The sequence below is a fragment of the Sebastes umbrosus genome, chromosome 12 (assembly GCF_015220745.1).
Source record: "Sebastes umbrosus isolate fSebUmb1 chromosome 12, fSebUmb1.pri, whole genome shotgun sequence".
NCBI classification, from domain to species: domain Eukaryota; kingdom Metazoa; phylum Chordata; class Actinopteri; order Perciformes; family Sebastidae; genus Sebastes; species Sebastes umbrosus.
In genome coordinates, this window is record NC_051280.1 from 2,167,542 (window position 1) to 2,187,619 (window position 20,078).

The 20,078-nt window shown below is 40.0% G+C and overlaps 1 protein-coding gene across 1 annotated transcript; it reads right to left on the reverse strand.

The window, feature by feature from the left end:
- Positions 1-2,772: 2,772 nt before the first annotated feature.
- LOC119497991 lies at positions 2,773-5,552 on the reverse strand. Its single transcript, XM_037786461.1, has 5 exons — positions 5,531-5,552; positions 4,949-5,127; positions 4,596-4,751; positions 4,186-4,278; positions 2,773-3,417 (listed from the first exon to the last, which is right to left on the reverse strand). Exons 2-5 carry the CDS (start codon positions 5,105-5,107, stop codon positions 3,109-3,111), a joined length of 717 nt encoding a protein of 238 aa, XP_037642389.1. The 5' UTR covers positions 5,108-5,127; positions 5,531-5,552; the 3' UTR covers positions 2,773-3,108.
- Positions 5,553-20,078: the final 14,526 nt, after the last annotated feature.

The following is a 20,078-nucleotide window of genomic DNA, read 5'->3' on the forward strand; positions in this document are numbered from 1 at the left end:
TTTGAGAGTGTTGCACACAAAGCTGGCAGCGGTGATCATCACGACAAAAGGAGACTGAACCGATACTTCATTATGAACACTCTGATGAACACGTTGTACAATCTAGAGATTGTACAACGTGCTCATCAGAGAGATCATTTATAAGTAACAAATAAATGTGTTAGTTAAAAGAGTTACTCCACCAGGAACTAAGCAGAGTGTTAACATCAGTAACACACACACACACATTGACGGCACATAAATAAAGCCTGTTTCCAGCTGCAGTTTAACCCCTGGGCTGGTACCTCCCCATTAACAACATGGCCTCCTGTGGGCTCTTTACTAAAAACCTTATGACCATCTTGTTCTGTTTTTATCTCACTTTCTATTCATTGCCCTCCATTTCTCTTATTGTTTCTTTCATTATGTTTAAAGAAATTTAACTCCCTGCCTCTATTCCAGTTACATCCTGCTTTGCATTCTACTCAACTCACTGCCACTGTCCAGTCTAACCGCACACCGAGCGGCTCCACCGCGGCAGCTGCGCGGCTCAGTGCCTTGCTTAAGGGGCACACTGACCCCGGTTGATGAGCTGAGAGTCATTTACTTTCTCCACTACAAAGGTTAAAAGGTAACGGCAACAACGGCTGAATTCAAAATGAATTCTTCAATAGAGTGTGGTGGTGGTAGTAGTAGAACGTTTTGTTAAGATCACGCGTCCCTTGACCTGGGAGATGTCTAGACTCTGTGGAATTTGTTCTCCCACCAGTACAAGAGGCCATGCTGAGGATAGAGAGAGAGAGAGAGAGAGAGAGAGAGAGAGAGAGAGAGAGAGAGAGAGAGAGAGAGAGCAATAAAGGAGGAAAACAAAGAAAGTACTCATTCACATCAGAAAAGGTGAATTGAATTCTAGCAGGTAGAGAGATCTCTATCTCTGCCTGAAGACGTGGTCTGGCTTGGTTAGGACTACTAGGCTACTGACTGGCATTCAGAGGCCTTTTCATTTTGTAGAAGAACACATACAACACGCAATGGACAACCAGCTGAATATTGGGAACACAATGAACATTAATCTTAAAAGGGACTCAATGTAAGAATCAGAAATTGCTTGTTAAAAGCGACACCTGTGGCCGTTAAGTCAACGAAAGTCAGCGTCCTGTTGCTCACGCTTGTGCTTGCTCTACATAGACATGCATCGGTCAAAGCAGTGAGGTGACACACGTCAGCTAAAACCACAATATCACTCTATATTTCACCCGCTTGGCAGTAATGTTAGCTGACCAGACGAAGGTCTCTCCATGAATCGATGCTGATACTATGTTTTCCTGCTTCAGCCTCCCGACCGCGGTCAGAAGGAACAGGGGAGACACCGGAGTTTTGGTCGGAGACGATAAGGTTACTCGTTACAGCAGGAAACGACACGGGAAACCTCTGTTGGTCCGGAGGAGCTGCAGCATTTATTTCTGCAAAAACGTCTACTGTACATTCACTGGATATTCTCAGAGCTAAACTAACTCTTCTGTAGTGTGCACTGAAAAAAATTGTACTTTGGATCAACTTAAAAAAATTGCTCTAATTTTTTACAGCTAAATTTATTAGTTTTTCTCAAATTGTATTTATGATTTGGTTGAAACCGTAATTATGATTTAATATAAATCAAAATATTTGTTTGGCCAAAGTCAAAAACTTACATTCACACAAAGTAAAAAGATTATTTATTATGAAGACCATAAACTATTTTTTTTACTTTGTTACAACTTAATTTTTCATTTTGGATAAAACTAATATTTACTATTACATCCAAGTAGAGTTTTACTTTGGAATAAACTAATTAAAATGCTCTAATTTGTTACATCTAGTTTTATTAAGTTTTCTCAAGTCAAATTTCTGATTCAGTACAAACAAACTAAAATTTTAATTTACCTTAATCAATATATTTTCTTTAGTTGCAAGCCAAAATGATACTTTATCTGTGTCAATATAATAGCATTTTTTGCTTTTTTACAACTTACATTTTCACATAAACAAAAGCTAGTAGAAGTTTCACATAAGATCAAATTAAAAAAACATTTTGTTACAGACAATGTTTAGTTTAGTTTACTATTAATAAAGACAGGAATATTCTCTTCAAATACCTAAATGTTTATTGTGATGTCTTTTTAAAATATGCATCACCTTTTCTGTTATGTACTAAAAAAAAGAAGAAAAAAAACCCCAAAAAAAGGAAACCCACAATGAATTGTGCGGCCAATAAAGCTAGCAAGTATACTCAACACTTGAGGAAAAATACATAGTAACTATAAAATCAAATAAATCATGATCTTTTCAATGTTTTTTAAACCTTATGCAACCTTTCTGTAACCTTAACCACAGATATCTTAACATGTGAAACGGGTTTGTACATCTCTCCTTTAGAACCTGAGATATGTAATGTAATAGCCATTAAGAAATGTAAAAATAGATTCTAACAGTGTTAAAACTTGACTATCCTTTGATAAAATGACCAGAATGTATGAATGTCACATTATTTTGAACCATTACAAATGTGAGATCAAGAGACCCAAAAAAAACAACCAAGGAAAAGTGCAGTTCAATTGCTGGGGGTGCAATCTATGAACAAAGCTTGCTCTTTTGTGCATAAGTCAGTTTAAGAACATTACCATTACTAGTACTGAATTGCTGGTCATTGTGAATTTAGCATTATTCACATTTCAGTGTTAATAACAGTGCCACAATATTTATACCACAGAAATAATTCTGTTAACAGGGAAAATCTGAAATTAAGGCATCTATCTTTCAACTCTTCCACTCCTGATTCCTTTCCCATAATGTCCTGTCTTTGCAGTGAAAAAGTCTTGTCCATTTTGTCCTTTATCACTGCACAGTTGTTTCGCTTCTTCACATCACTTAAAAGTGACAGTCTCTGTTAGGTATGTCGTTGGCCTTTCCACTTTTTTTTTGCTGGCAATGCATCCTCTGGAGCCAGTTTTGAATTAAAGTCTGTTTCTCTCTCTTATTTACAATTAACAATGAAACTCTTCCATCATCTTGGAATGTATTTGAATACAAGCTATAAAACAGAACAAAAAACATGCTGTATCCAAATGTCTTTCTTGATTGATCCAGTATTTAGAGCTTGACACTCAGACTGCACACTTTGCGTGTCATTTTCTTTGGCTCTATCTCCATGAATATTTTCTGTAGTGCATCAAAAGTGTATTTGAGCTCACCTAGATAGCTCAAGTTTAGAGCATAGATGAAGCCAAATAACATGGCACATGCATGTGCGACCGATGGCAACTCATTAAGGACTTCCACACCTTCAAGAACAATCCCAATGTCATGTGGTGGCTGGAGAGGATCCTCCTCCTCCCTGATGACAAACACTGCCATTGTACACCTCTCAAGCTTGGTTTCAGCTTCATCCTTCTGCACAACCTGATAAAAAACAAGACATTTATGAGAAAACGATTCTGATGAAACCACTGACTGATGTACCAATACAAGAAAATATCTATACAAACAATTCTCTCAATCAAATCTCAATAAAAAACTTAAATTGGGGTTCTAGTGATGCGAAAATGTTAATGACTTGCAAAGTCCAGCAGATTAATGGCAGCTCCTCCAAATATTTTCCTCATAGCAAACATTTGACTTTATCGCAAGTAAAGCATTGGTACACGTATTAATAAAAGCTATATCCAAAAAGTTATAACATCTTAAATAGTACAATACAGTAGCATACATACTACTATAAGATTCACTATAATGTTAAAAGATACAACTGCCTTGTGTCTTCATATTTTCATTAATTTCAGAATCTTCAGACACTTTCCACAATCCAATATTTGGATATAATATCCATTTTATGTCCAGGCTTTTCGCTACTCCATCTGCACTTCTGCTGCTGCTCTGAAGTGACAAATATTTCACACTGCAATTAAAATATCTTAATAGGTTCCAGCCAAATATAGCCACACTATATAGTGTTTTACAAAATATAAAATATAAACCAGCACAGAGACTTAAGTCATTGTGTTAGACATATTCAATTTTTAAAAAATTGTGATAATTAATGACCACTGGGGGGGCAGAGAACTCCACAATAATTATACGCAGTCAAATGTACAGTACATGCATGTAAAGTTTGAATATTTAATGTTTTATCTTGTGTATAGCTTAAGTGATTCATGCAAAACTACTTACCAGATACTCCTTGATAAGTTTGTCCACGTCTTCCCCAAGGTACAGAATAAGGCACTTCAGCAGACACTCTCTTTTTTGATTCACCTCGAGGCTCTAGGTGAGAGCACAAACACACGCACATAATGCAAAACTATACTGTCCAATTTTTCAACTTGAAGATGCAACCTGAAGATTCAAACACTGCACAATGCAAAAATGGGAGTTACAGTAATTGTGATTTACAAATGCTTTGAGCAAACCAGTTAAAAGGCCTGTCAAACTGAGAAGACAAACGTAGTACATCTTCCAACGTGTAATCTAACTCCACAATCAAATGTGTTGACAAGATGAGCACTATTGCGTCTATTTACAATGTTACTATTTATGTGATATAAGGCAAATGTTTATGTATTGTATGTACCAGTACATACTTGATCAAGAACTTTCAGTATGTTCCGGGTCTTCTCCCTGACAACTCCTCCCTTGTTTCTGATGATGTCAATCAGCTTGCTGTGGTGCTTGTCCAAGGAAGCCAGGAATCGCGGTTGAAGTGGAACAGTTGTGATCCTCATGAATTCAGCATTGACCTTTAAAAAACAAAATAGCACATGCAAATGTTCTTGCATTACATGTTACATTACAGCTGTGTGGTGCATGAGATTTTATTTTTGATATCAAGGGCCAAAACATGCATTTTAAATTGGTTCGGCTCCATTTCTTAGCAGGTTTCTTATGATAGGGGATAATATTATTTATTTTATAGGCCACCACTGAAGTTACTTACCTCATCCATTGTGAACAATGCAGGCCATCTCTCTTTCATCTCTTCCACTCCTGATTCCTTTCCCACAACGTCCTGTCTTCGTAGTGAAAAAGTCTTGTCCATTTTGTCCTTTATCACTGCACGAATAACTCGCAACTTGGCTGGCCTTTTCACGGCCATGGCAGCCCATCCAAAAGGATCTAGTAAAAGCAAGAATAAAAACAGTAGTGTTAGTTGGAGTGAAAAATCGGCCATTAACTTACATCTGATTCATATTCACAAATTCATTGATTCACAATTCTGGTGAAAAGAAGTTGTTTTTGATTTGTGTTTATAATTCTTAAAATATAATAATAAATAAACATGTAAAAATACTGATATGAAGTGAACCTGCCAATAAATGTTCATACTGTCATGTAATTTCCACTGCATTACTAATTCAACTGAAATTATTGAAATTGCATTTATATACTACATTAGTAAGTTGGCCTATACATCTGTGGTAACTTATTCTCTAAAGTGCTGTATTTCTATTTTGGGTTTGCCATTCCTATTTAAACATACATGAAAATGATGTTCACTGTTGTTCATTTTGGGACTTACCAAATTCAGCAATGTGGCTAAACTGTGATCTTTTCAGGAAACAACAGCAAACCTGTAAACACAAAGCAAAAGGTGAGATTTCACATTTAGTTTTTTGTTGGGATAGTCAACATTGTCCATAATTGTCACAACAGACTCTAATTTAATAATTAGGCCTTAGACATACTGGTGGTATTACAGTATACTGCATTAACATTGACAAATGAGAGAATGTGATATGAATTCTTCCTCTTTAATCGATACTCACCGTCTAGTACTCAATCCATTCTCATCATTTTTGATTATGCTTAAAAAGAGTAAAAGTAATATTCATATGAGTTCACAATATTTATATTACAAGATGTTGTTTCAAGAGCAAAAAGAGCAAAGTCACCATATAAACTAACATATTCCTCTTAGCAAAACGGTAACTCTGGATTAAAAAATGTGTAGTGCACAGAAAATTGTCAATCACCTGTCGTACTATCAATCCCTCCCTGTGTTGCTTATCTAAGCAGATTCACTGCTTGGAGGGTACCCTGATAGAGGGAGGTGGGGGTCTGGAGGGTACCCTGATAGAGGGAGGTGGGGGTCTGGAGGGTACCCTGATAGAGGGAGGTGGGGGTCTGGAGGGTACCCTGATAGAGGGAGGTGGGAGTCTGGAGGGTACCCTGATGGAGGGAGGTGGGGGTCTGGAGGGTACCCTGATAGAGGGAGGTGGGAGTCTGGAGGGTACCCTGATGGAGGGAGGTGGGAGTCTGGAGGGTACCCTGATAGAGGGAGGTGGGGGTCTGGAGGAGCTGCATGGTTTTTCTGGCCTTTTCAGACATGGGATACCTAACTTTTAAAATAAACGAGGTTCCATGCAGTAACCAGAGAGAGAGCTGAGGCAGTAAACAGACCGGCTGTGGATGAGAGACGGCCGATGAACGTGCGTCACCTCCGTCAAATTACGTTTTGTTTGTTAAACACAAGTTTTAATAAATTGATTTCGTTTTTACTCCAAAGGTTTATGACACTTACAGTAACGTTCATTATGGTCGTCAATTCAGTAACGTTAAAGTGTCCGCGGAGTTTCACCTAGTCCTCCTCACCTGGCTCTGCTGCTGCTGCAGCTCTCTGTGTGTCTCTGTGTGTCTCTGTGTGTGAGAGCGGCGGAGGAGCCCAGCCCCGCCCTGGTAGAAACATGTCCAGACCCGCCGGCCCTCTACCCTTCTCCCGGTCTCCCGGTATAACACAGCCATGCCTCTCCCGAGCACTTTTCTCATGTGAAGAAAATGACTTTAGCTAACAACATTAGCATTAGCATTAGCTCCAGTATTGACTTTGCACTTGTGAAGCGTTGGTAAAGAAAGGTTTCTCTCTACATGACAAATTAAAGCAGATAACCTGGTTCAGCTAGTGTTAGCTAACACCCGCGCAAAATACAAGAGACAGTGTAAAATAGTTGTCCATCCTGCCACTAACCATAAATGTACACGGAAAACACATGTGCCCCTAAAAACAACACAATTTATAATTCCTACCTTGTTTAAAAGAGTTTTCTTGAACAACAGTCGTCCTCTCTGTTGAAGCGAGGTAATGGCGGACAGCAAACTTCACGAAGGAGCGAGCTGATGTGACGTCATGTGGTCACGTGACATGAAAATCTCTGGTTTGAAGTGAAAATACTATTTGAGTTAAATTATTGCTTTACTTTACTCCAGGGGGAGTATTATTTGCTTTAAAGCAAAGTGAAAAAAACTGGTTTAAACCAGAAAGCATGATTTTCGATCAGACCAATATAGAAATGCACTTTAAATGAATGACACAGTCGTTGCACTTTTTTCAGTGTGTAGTGTACGCGTATGCACGTGAGAGGTTGAGCGAGAGAGCGAGAACGGGCGAGGTGTGTGAGTGAAGAGTTAACACTGTTTTGCAAGACGGGCTTCACTAGATATAACTTTGCGGTTTTGGTGCTTCCGTGTAGTTTTTGTTGGAACAGTGTAGCCACACACGCAAGCGTGCATGGGACATCGACCCCTTTAACAAGACTAAGAGTCTACAGTCATGATATTGGACTAAATTTCAAACTGCAAGTCACTAATTACTGCTGTCACAGATTTAACCTTTTGGCTTGCTCCCACCAGAGGACGTCATGTCAGGTCTTGACATCTCAACGTTGAGACAATCAGAAATGTTTTTCGCCAAGATCTGTCATTGTCTTGATGGATCAGGAGGCAGGAGACGGAAGTTCTGTTCACCGACTTGTCACAGGACCGTCTGGATGACTGACACTCTCCAATCTAAATAATGAGTCATGATGCCAAACTGTGGCTTTAATGAGGCTCAGCCCAGTGATGCATGCAAACCATGTGACAAAATACAGTGAGGGTTGCTTACTCTCTGAACTTACTCTGTATTCTGTCTCATTTGTGAATGTGCTGTCCAGATTACAGTCTAGACACAGAATGAAAAGCTTTCTATGATTTTTGTTCTAGCTTAAAGCTGCAGTAGGCAGGATCTTTTTTGGCATCTTTGTGCAAAAATTCCATAATAACCTTTCAGCATATTGTAATTCAAGTGTTCTGAGAGATAAATAGACTTCTGCACCTCCTCATGGCTCTGTTTTCAGGCTTTAAAAAATCGGGAGACTTTGGCCAATCACACGTCATTCCAGAGAGAGAGAGAGAGCGTTCCTATTGGCTGTGCTCCGGTCATGTGAGCGATGCTTGGTATTCCCTGTAGAGATCGCAACATGGCTGCCGGGTCAAAAACATTCTCATTTTACAGCTGAACCGTGCACTACAAGATGATTCTGAAAACATTTGAGGAGAGAAATAGGCATTACAGTAACAGAATATTGATTCATATTTGATTGATATGTGCCTAGTTTGACCGTTTGGTCGGAGTTCACGAGTAATTGACAGCCGGCTCTCATAGGCGGCAGCTGGACAGCAGATCCCAGATCAGCTCTTACTGTTTTTTTTCCCTCCGGTCTCTGTGAAATCTTGCAGATGCCGTTAGGAGCACCGGAGGACACAGAGGAACATGATTTTTTTTCAGGTTACCTGTTTCATGTACTACTGTCCACCCGTTTTATAAAAATAACTTTTTTTAATCATATTCGCACCAATCCCGCCTACTTCAGCTTTAAGCAGTTCAAACAGCCCTGTGGAGATGCAATGCTAATTAAAATGTTGGTATTCTTAGGGATCTTTCACACATAGTACTGTACTTCAGTTAATTTGGTCAGGACCAAGAGAAAAAACAATATTTTCTGGTTAGGTCTTAATTTTCAGTGTTTAACATAAGGTGTGGGTAAAGACTATGTTTACATAGATTTTTGTATAAACAAATGAGACAATATTCTATACACTTCCAGCAGATATAAAGCAAAGTGCAGATATAACCTGAGCTCTACGTGTGGAACAATCCAAAGTCTTGACATAGCAGTTTTCACACTTTGGATGAGACGAGCCAGGTGTGTCATCAGTGACCGTGTTCACATATTCTGCAACTGCCAGGTAAAACATCTGGTGGAACAGATGGTAGTCAGGATGATACAAAGAGAGTAGTTGTATCTCCAATCTCTCTCTCACACACACACACACACACACACACACACACAGATATTGTGCACACACTGCTTACAATTGCTTGAACCGTGCACTTTGAACATTGTAACATGGAAACACTGTGGCACTTACACACAAACATACACGGACCTAATGATGAATGATGCTGCCTCTCCATTAATTCTTATTCCCACGTTGTGTCTGTTCAGGTTTCATGCTTTGTCAAGCCCAGTGAAACACAGAGACAGGAGAGTTGTCATGTGCATAAGGCTGTACTGAACAAATGAACACAAAATGTCATCCAAACCTCCACCTACTCTGTCTCTCTTTATGTTTGTCTCCACCTTCGTGCCCTCTCTTTTTCTGGCGTCTTTTTTATGCCCTAAGCATAGGCAGTATAGTCAAATGCTAGCATCATCCTTCTTCTACTTCTTTGAGGTTTATTGGCAGTTGGCAAACAATGATTTGGTGCATTACCGCCACCAACTGGTATGGAGTGTGGATCAGAATGACTAGTATTTACAATATGAAAACAGAATTATGCCTCCGCCAACCAGTGAAGTGGCAGTTTATATACATGTCTGCATCATTTAATCCAGTTAGACATTTGTGTGAAATTGTCATAATTTTGTTAGGCCAAAAATGTGTTTTATGAGGTTACAGTGACCTTGACCTTTGACCCCCAAATTCTAATCAGTTCATTTTTGAGTCCAAGTGGATATTTTAGCCAGATGTAATACAATTCCCTCCAGGCAGTCCAGAGATACAGCTTTCACATGAATGGGAGGTCACCCTGAGGTCACAGTGACCTTGACCTTAGACCACCAACTAATCAGTTCATCCCTGAGTCCAAGTGGAAGTCTGTGCCAAATTTGAAGAAATTCCCTCCAGGCGTTCCTGAGGTATCGCGTTCACGAGAATGGGATGGTTGGACAGACGAACGGACCGACAATGGGCATCTGATCAGGATCCTCCTGGACGCCTCCCTTCGGAGGTTTTCCGGGTACGTCCAACTGGTAAGAGGCCCCGGGGGCAGACCCAGAACACGCTGGAGAGATTATATATCTGGTCTGGTCTGGGAATGCCTCGGGGTCCCCCAGGAAGAGCTGGAAAACATACGCCAGACAATATCCCCAATCTGTATCTCTCAAGTGTAATCACAAAATATTGTATTAATATCATAGGCTACTCTATTAAAGATGTTTTAATGACATTTGCTTGTTGTCTCCTATATTATTTTATAGTTTCGGAAATAAATCAGCAAATCTGAAAATGACTCATATCAGACGACTCATTTAGGCCAGTTAGCCGGCTCTGCAGCAGGAGAGAGGTCAGCTTTCTTTGTCAATATAGCACGCACTGGGGAATTTATTCCTTCAGTGGACTACATTTACCATCAGTAATGAATGGATATCCACAGTTTCCCTTCAACAGAATGCTGGTATTGTATGGTTCTGCAAACCCTCTATTACTTTCAGTGTCAATGTTTTCGAACTTAACAAGGGATTAAAGGCCTTGCACATTCATGGAACAACCACGCAGGTGAGAGGTCTAATCGGTCAGGAAAAAAGTGAAAACACCTGTGTGGATGTGCAGGGCATTTAAAAGAGTTCTCCACTGATTTAGGCTTGCACTCCTGTATCATTGTCCGACTCATGATGGACAGTTACGAAAACAAAAGGCTCAAAATCGATGCAGAGATGTCGTCTTTATTCCGGGGGTGAATTAGCCTAATGTGGGACATTTTTTTGCATTTCAGAATGGTGGAATATATTGCGATATGAAGCCAATAAAATTAAATGCACACCCAGTACCACTCTGAAATCCTCCAGGATGTGTCCTAATCAAACCAAAAAAGAAAAATGCGGATATCACACATATTAGTACTCTTAGTGCCAAGTTCTCTCAGACAAATTACTATTTCCGAATGACAGTCATGTCCAAAATATGGGACACTGAAAAGTCTGTTAAAAGGCTTAAATCACTTTAATTATTGTAGGAAACACTCAAGGCTAAATGTACTGGATAATCCCATGTTCAGTAATTTTACAATTTATAATGTTACTGCTGTTACAAAATCCAGGCTTGTAGGTGTGGATGTAACATGGAGAATCAAACAACATCAAACAAACAATAGACCATGATAGTTGTGACGCATTTAGCCATATTAGAAAGACATTAAATAGCCTATATTATCATCTCTGTTCATGAGGCTGCTTTGTATTGTAAAGTTAAAAATGTAATACCATTAAAATGTTTTCATTTCACGATACAGGGAACACATAGTAACAGTAACAGGCAGAGGGCCTGTTTGAAGCCAACACATCAAATCTTGAGGCAACACATGAATTTATTATTATTACAATTATTATACAATTATTGAATAACCTATAATGCATAGGCATAAAAACAACATCTAGAAATTAGAAAAAAAACAAATCATAACTGAACTCCACTCAATTTTAACAGAGATGCAGCCACCCCCCCATTTATGGAATATAATTTGCACGTCACCTTAAATATCTAAAATAATGCATTAAATGACTGAAACCCCATAAATATCCATTATTATTGGACAATTCATGCTGTACCACATTAAGCAAATCATCCTGTCCCACTTGATTGAAATAACAAATATAAAGTATTTTACACCATATTATAATAGCTGTTGATGAAAAATCATAAACATATCCTGGTAAAAACTAGCAGGATTGTTTTATTTATAAGAAATGTATACCCTTAACATTAAAGGGACTCTGTGTAAGAATCAGAAATTGCTTGTTAACAGCGACACCGAACGAAAACGAAAGTCAGTGTCCTGTTGCTCGTGCTTGTGCTCGCTCTACATAGACATGAACGAGCATCGCTCAACACAGTGATGCGACACACGTCAGCTAAAAGCACAATATCACTCTATATTTCAGCTGCTTGGCAGTAATGTTAGCTGACCAGAGGAAGGTCAGCAACATTTTGTTAAATTTTAGCAGGTTGACTGCAGAGGTGGAGAATAAATAGTTAACTGTCTTACATAGAATCTCTTCTATTCTATAATCAGAGATGTGGGTTTCTGCAAAGTATTCAGAAGAGAAACATCTCTCTTTACTTTATATATTTCTTTCTGAAAAACGCTTGTAAGCGTTTAAATATCCTCGGGGTGAGCAGCATCTGCCTCACCTGTGGAAAACCAGTCCCTGAAGTGTGTCCGTCTGTCTCCCCTTCTCTAGTTACACCGCTGCCATAGAAGAGAGAATCATCTCTCACTACAGCCATATGGGTGCTATTGATTCCCAGAGTCCCTTCAGTCAGTTCCGGCACTTTGGATGGACAGGAGGAGCTTCCAGTGTCAGCTGCTAATCAATGACAAATTGTCCCTGATTTGACCTTAAGTGGCATCAATGACTCTTTATTACATGTATTTAGCTTTAGCTGCCGTCAGCAAACTGAGTAATGATGAGAAGATATCGAATACCAAGACATGTGGCGGCAACATCAAACGGAAATCAGTAACAGAAGAGAAAAGAGAAAAATATTCTCTAATCCTTTAAGGTGTGATTTATGACTCTGAGCATCGTCTGAAATGCATCTGAAGTTCTAACACATGTATTTCATTTCACACTGTACACTTCATGTGCAAAGGGTGCCCAATTGAGTTCTATTAATTTGTCGTACGAGGATCCCTCTCGAGTCCAAATGCGACACCACATTCAAATGTGGCTTTCAGACTGGTTCAAGTAGACTCACGAGTAGGGACTCTCAACACTTGAGTGGGGTCCTCTTTGGAGCAGCAGGTGTCTGAGTACAGAACCACGAGAAGAGGAAATGAAAGACGAGAAGCTCCACGCAGCCCAGAGGGGGAATTTGTTTTCACGAGCTAACGGGCAGTGACTACAAGTTTAGAGTTAGGGATTTAAACATACAAGATGTATGTCGTTTTTGTGTTAAGGTAACAAACATTTTGCACCTTTTAAAACACAAGGAGTTACCTATGTTGAGTGTTATATGAATCACTAAGTTAAATAATGTAAAGTCATCAGTCCTTTGGTCTCTTTTAAAGCACAATATCATATTGTGTATCAAATATTGATACACATGTCACTATTCTTTGTAGCAACAGCCATTCAGTGTATTTGTTTTTTATGCTTTTTTATATACTATTAAGATTCAGTTGTCTGGCCTACTGAGAATAAAGTGCGGATAATACAATTTCCTTTCACATGAAACAATTGGGTCGTCGATGTACATGTATTTCACTTGCAAAAGAGTTTATTTCTTTTTAGAAACTCTACAACTTTATGTTCAGGCAAACAGCATTTCATGTTCACCAAACTTCCTTCACACATCTTGTTATTTAAATCTGCTTTGCTTATTTTCCGAAATTGAAGAAATTGAAACCTTAATCAAAGGGTTTTTGTTTTCAGGTAAACTTTCCATGTATGTTACTGTACATTTATGAGACTGAAAAAAAAAGATCCATTAAATTATCTTTGCTGGCTGGATTGTCATTAAAATAAGGTAAATGATGATTGCTATGTTGGCAATTTACCATGGTGTGTTTGAGGGTGAATGTCTCTTTTCATTTTCATACATTTTGTTGCTAATGTGCTTTCTTTCAACTGGAACTCTAAAGCATCTTTTATAAAAAACACACTTGGTATTGTAGTGAGGTGTGGGATTTGTTTGTGTGGGCTTGTTTGGTTCTCAGTGCTCAATCAGGGTGGACAGCGTGGTGATTGAGCTCACCTGTGTGTAATTATGGCCGCTGCCCGGGACTCTGAACCGATAAAAGAGGGAGAGAGCCGAGCACTGATTGAGAGACTCTGGGGAGCGGTAACTGGGTGGACGTCGTATGGCATAGATAGAGCTAACATTTGTAATTTGTTACTTGTATCTGTTCGCTGTATGTTCTGTAATGTTAGCTGTAGGGGACAGAGCTGTAAGGGGAGTAGAAAGGGTGTATGGGGAGGGCACTGTGGCATTTCTGCGACCTGAACTGCCTTAAAGTGACAGTAGGCAGTATATTTTTAGCATCATTGTTTTCAAATTCCATAATTCCCTTTCAGCATATTGTAATTCAAGTGTTCTGAGAGATAACTAGACTTCTACTACTTCAAGATTCAAGATTCACTTTATTGTCATTTCATTGAGTATTTGCATACACAGAAAGAAACAAAATATTGTTTCTCCCAGCTCCCGTCAGTGCATTAAAAAGGATAGAATAATTAAGTATTCAAATTAACATACCTAAAAATAACAATAGAAGAATAAAATAAGTTAATGTTTCAGACACAATTTCATAAATTAGCAGTCATACACCCAATTTGCAGTCGTGTTTAGCAGCAGCAGAGAAAAGTGCATTTATGTTCATAGTAAAGTGCTGTTTTGCATCATAAGTAAAAGAACAAAAGTTATGGCATCAAAATATACTTCAAGTACCAAAATTAATCATGCAGAATGGCCCATTTTAGAGTCATATATACAGTATATTATTGTATTATAATTATTGATGCATTAATGTGTGCATCACTAATATTGCAGCTGGTAGCGGTGGAGATAATTTAATTTAATTGTTACTTTTTATACTGCTTGGTAGTTTATTGTATAATAATGCATCATCATTTATTAGTTGATTTATACTTTGCATTAATAATCTGAATCTGTAAAATAACTAAAGCTGTCAGATAAATGTAGTGTACATTATTAAAGTACAATATTTCCCTCTGAAATGTAGTAGGGTGGAAGTATAAACTAGCATGAAATGGAAATTCTCAAGTAAAGTACCAGTACCTCAAAATTGTACTTAAGTGCATTACTTGAGTAAATGTGCTTAGTTACTTTCCACGGCGGCTTAGAGCTATGGGCTTACTACAGCATCATCACTAATAAATAAAGCACTAATTCATAAAGAGCAACAACGAACCTTTAGTCCAAGTTACTCAGCTTTTACCTCAGTCAAACTAGTCACTGGCCTTTAAGATCAACGTCCAACACAGAATGTGAATTATTCCCAAAAACCATAAACAATAATTAACATGAACAACAATGTACAGCAGCAGTTGTAACCTCCTGTAGCCACCTTCCCAACAGTGGTGAAACACAATGTTTGCTTGTAAGGAACACGACTACTGTTATTGATTGACAGCAAGATACACCAATTGATTTATGCATGAAGGTGCTTTCAGGCAGTGAGCGGTTGCCGTTGTGGCTGCTGCCTGGTAACATCTGTGTTATGTATTTTGAATTGATGGCAGCAGCGTGCAACCTCCGCCCGCCGCTGTGGCTCTCCTCTACCTCCGATCGTACCAGCCTCAACACCACCGGCTGCTGCTATCCACCCCGTGTGATATCATCTAAACAGCTAAATAGAGCAGGTTGTATCTTTTATTTATTTTTATTTTACAACTTTAGCTTCACCGTTTCCTAAACCGGACGTCGCTCGCAGCTATTGTCCTAAACCGGACTTATCCGGTATGACGCATTTTCCGGTCTTTTCGCGGTCATTTCCTTCGGAGATCCCAACTGAAATGTAAGTAGAATCAATTTATACATATCCAAGTATCTATGTGTCAAATTTCATCTATATGTATGGACGTTTACATGTTGAATTACTACAGGAAAGTGACTTTGATGAGATAAAGCAGTAAGAACACTTTAGTTGCGCTCGGGCGGCGATCTTTCCCCCTGAAAAGTGTGTCTGTGTTTTCACTGTACGGCTAATATGAGTTAGCTTATGAGCGCAATTCGTAGCTAGCTTTACCCTGTATTGTCTCGCCAATGAAGATAGAGGATCATGTGTGACATCATCTGTTGTTAAGAAAGTGAAGAGTGGCAGAAATGTTGGATGTCTGAAAAAAAAGTTGTGGCCGCGGGAAAAGACAAAGAAAGGATCACGTAGCGTTAGTGAAGGCAGGCAGCTGTTTCGTTTGTGTGTTTAGCTCTGAAACATGACAGCAGACATAAATCAAATTAAAATAAAAAAATTAAATGCTTTTTCTTGTTCATAAGCCAGGCTACATGAAGTATATGTATGCATAATGATCCAATAAATAATGCAAATAATGTTTGTGTGTGAGAGAGTGAGAGAGAGAGTGACTGACTGACTGTCTCTGTACATGTGTTGAAAGCTTATGATTGGAAATGTTGTTTATAGATTAACCTCCAATATATATATATAAGAAGGAAAAGCAAGAAGCAGGAAAGACAGAGTGAAAAGCAGAACAGAGCCAGAAAAAGACAGTGAAAAGCAGAACAGAGCCAAAAAGAGACAGTGAAAAGCAGAACAGAGAAAAAGAAACAGCTAAAGTAAGTGAAGGTAGGTAACATGTGTTTTTGTGTGGGAGAGTTTTTAATTTCCTTTACAGGAGCATCAAGATGTCAAAAAGAAACGATGGATGTAGAAATTGTAATGCTGCTGTGGCTAAGGTAAATATATTTGTCTATGCCTGTGGTAAATATGCATGTCTATATGTGGTAATGTGACAGTTTATAGAATTTATCAACCTTATTCAAGACATGAAATGTGCCTTTAAACCTAATTTTGAATTTTATATCTGACTGTGCAAAAAATGAATGTGCATTTGCAGATGCCCGACGTCCGGCAGATCCGGAAGAGGGAGAGGAAGACGAGGAAGTGGACCCAGGAGGCTATGGAACAGGCCCGTCAGGAGGTGGAAGCAGGCAAGCGGAGTATACGGCAGGCAGCCCAGATGTTTGGGGTCCCAAAGTCCAGCCTGAGTGACCGAGTCAGTGGAAGGGTGGCCTCTGACTGCGTCCAAGGTGAGAGGACTCTCCTCACCCCTGCAGATGAATATTCCCTGGTAGAATACTGTTTGTATTCTGCCAGTCACGGGTTTCCACTGACGAAGCCTCAGGTCCTGGCCCACGCTCTGGGCATATACAAAAATATATAGGTCATCGTGCCCCGGGGGACCAAACATGCGTATAGGCAGGCCCAGGGAACCAGGGACCACATCACCGTCCTGGCCTGCCTCAATGTGGCTGGGGAGGATGTCCCCCCTTTTGTCATTTATAAGGGGGGATATCCAGGGGGCCCCTATAACAAGGAAGGGGTTCCCGATGCCCTCTACGAGAAGTCGCCAGCAGGGTACATTGACAGCGAATTGTTTAGGAAGTGGTTTGTTCGGGCACTTCCTGAAGTTCGCCGCGCAGGAGCGCCCGCTGCTGCTCGTCATGGACGGACATCAGTCCCACCTGGATCCAGAGCTGGTCCGGGCAGCACAGAGGGAGGGGGTCATCCTACTGTGCCTGCCACCCCATGCTTCTCACATCCTTTAGCCTCTGGATGTGAGTTTCTTTAGACCCTTGAAGGCAGATTTCTCTGGTGTTGCAGGAGATCTGTCGGCAGTGAGCCACTCCTTCTTGGTTTTCAAGAAGGAGTTTTCAAGGGTCCTAACAGACTCCTACCAGAGGGTGAAGGATCGGAGAATGGTGATGGCTGTGTTCAGGAGGTGTGGCCTCTACCCTCTGGACCCAATGGCCATCGACTGGTCACGGGTCATGCCGTCCGGGCCGCGGCGTGGGACCTCCTCCTCACCTCCTCCGCCAACCCCATCGGCATCTTCCTGGGCCGTGCCTGATGTTACCCACCCCTCCCAACATCCCCTATCCTCATTCATTGTCACATACTAAAACGACACAATCTACTGAGCTTTGAGAACTTCACTCATTTTGGTTTTCTCAAATTAGTCTTTAAATGTGTTAATAGTCTAGCCCCGGAGCCTCTTTCCAGATATATCCAAAGACAAGACAGCAATAGAGTAACTAGGAGCATGGTGAATGGCAGCTGTAAAATACCACATCGTACAACTACATTTGGACAATCAGCTTCCTCCATAAAGGGCTGCCAACTCTGGAACACACTACCAACTGAAATCAAATTAATTCCAGATATAAAGGCCTTCACAACAAAGGTAAAGTGCTGGCTAAAAGCAAACCAGAGCTGTATCCATTTTTAGCTAATTTTACTGTAAATTACAAAGGTGTATTGGTGTATGTGTATTAGTGTATTGTGGTAGGCTATGTATAATGTGTATTTTATTGTATTTTCAGATTTGCAGTGTATTGTGGTTTTGTCATTTAGATAGTTGTATATTTTAATTATTCTGTACATGTAAAAGCCCAACTAGGGAAAAGAGTTGGAAATTAGCATTAGCTATAAACTCTCTGTGCAGCACATCAGTTTCATGCCCTGTATTGGAACTATGTGAAATTGCATCGTCCCCCTTTAGCAAATAAAAATATTAAATCAAATCAAATCACCTTTGCCCCAGAGAGCAGTGAGAATGGAAGTCGTAAGAATCATTATTTCACTTTCCACTTTAACGTCCACCCCCTCTCACAAAGCACACAGCCCACCGACCCTGGCTGTCAGTCAAAAGGCCACTGAGCATGCTCCGTAGCTGTTATTGTCCATGCTTTGACACCCGTGGCAGAAAGCTTCATTGCAACGCACTCAAGACTGGTGACCTGAGACCGAGTACAAACACACACACACACACACACACACACACAGAGCCACACATCACGTGCATTCCCTTACACACACACACACACACACGCACACACACACGCACACACACACACACACACACACACACACACACACACACACACACACACACACACACAAACGCAGGCTGAGTGTGACACAATGACAGGGAAATTGAATCATTCAGTAGAAACTGGTGGGGATTCGGGGGGATTAGCATGGATTTCTTTTCACTCTTTCGGGAATACTGCTTGTGGAGAACTCAGACAATCGGAATGTTTAGACCTCGGACCAGACCATCCACGTCCATGAGATCCGGTACGATCGGTCGGGAGCTGCCCAGTCCAACCACACAACAGTAATTGTTGTGTGTTAAGTGTGAGTGACTGTGATATTAACTGACATGCTACAGTGTGTGTTGTCATTATGAAACTCTGCTGTGACCTTAATCCAACGCCGCTAAAGGCACTTTGAAGCTTTCAGACCAACCTCTGACTGACTCTCTCTTCTCTCTCTTAAGGTCTCTCTCTTTTCCTCTCTCACTGTCCATCTGTTGCCCACTTTTCAATGGACAGTTTTCAAGGCCTGCTCAGCATTTCAGAGGCTTTAAACAGCTCTATTGTAACTTAGAAAGCTGGATTTAGACACTGAGAATGAGCGAGAAAGAAAGCGAGGGAGAGAGAAACCTTGAAAGAATGTGTGTGTGTATGATGAAGAGAGAGAGAGAGAGAGAGAGAGAGAGAGAGAGAGAGAGAGAGAGAGAAATCATCCACATAATGCCTCAATGTTATAATAAAAAAAAAAAGCCACTATAGCTCCCCTGGGTATTAAAATGACACGAAAATACAAAATGAAACAAGTGGATAAACAGCTTAAGATAAAGGGAAAAAGCTTTAAACCCTTAAATGACGTACCCGAATGGAGGAAATAAGTGGAGCAGCAGGAAGATCAACCATTCTGCAGATTAAAGTCTCTCCAGGTGGGATTACATTTTGAAGCGCCTTGTTCTATGAATGGTTTCCTGCCTGTGCTGCCATGTCAGTGGACTTTACCAATTCCACTTGCCTATTTGTCTGTCTCATTATAATCTGCACAACTCCGCAGTTTAAATGCCAATCCTATGTTTTCTGATTTCTCTTCCTAAAGGTACACACCCCTCTCCATATATAGTTTGGTACGTTTGGTCTGGGACATTTCTTTCTTGGTTTGGACTCTGGCCCTCAGTTCAAGCTAAGATAAATGCATAGTTATATTTTAGACATTAGTGTACGATAAGGCAGGGGATGATTTAGGGCGTGGCTATCTTGTGATTGACAGGGCGCTACCACAGTGTTGTCCGGTCTGCCAGTTGTCCGTGTTTTAGTCTTAGAACTTTAACCCTTTCATGTTGTGTTTTCAGTTCATAAATGTTAATTGTAACATTTTGGTCGCCTTAAAATGTCTTATTCAGCATTTGGTTGTACTTAGCTCCACTCTTTCGTGTCACTTGTGGTTGAAAAAAAATATA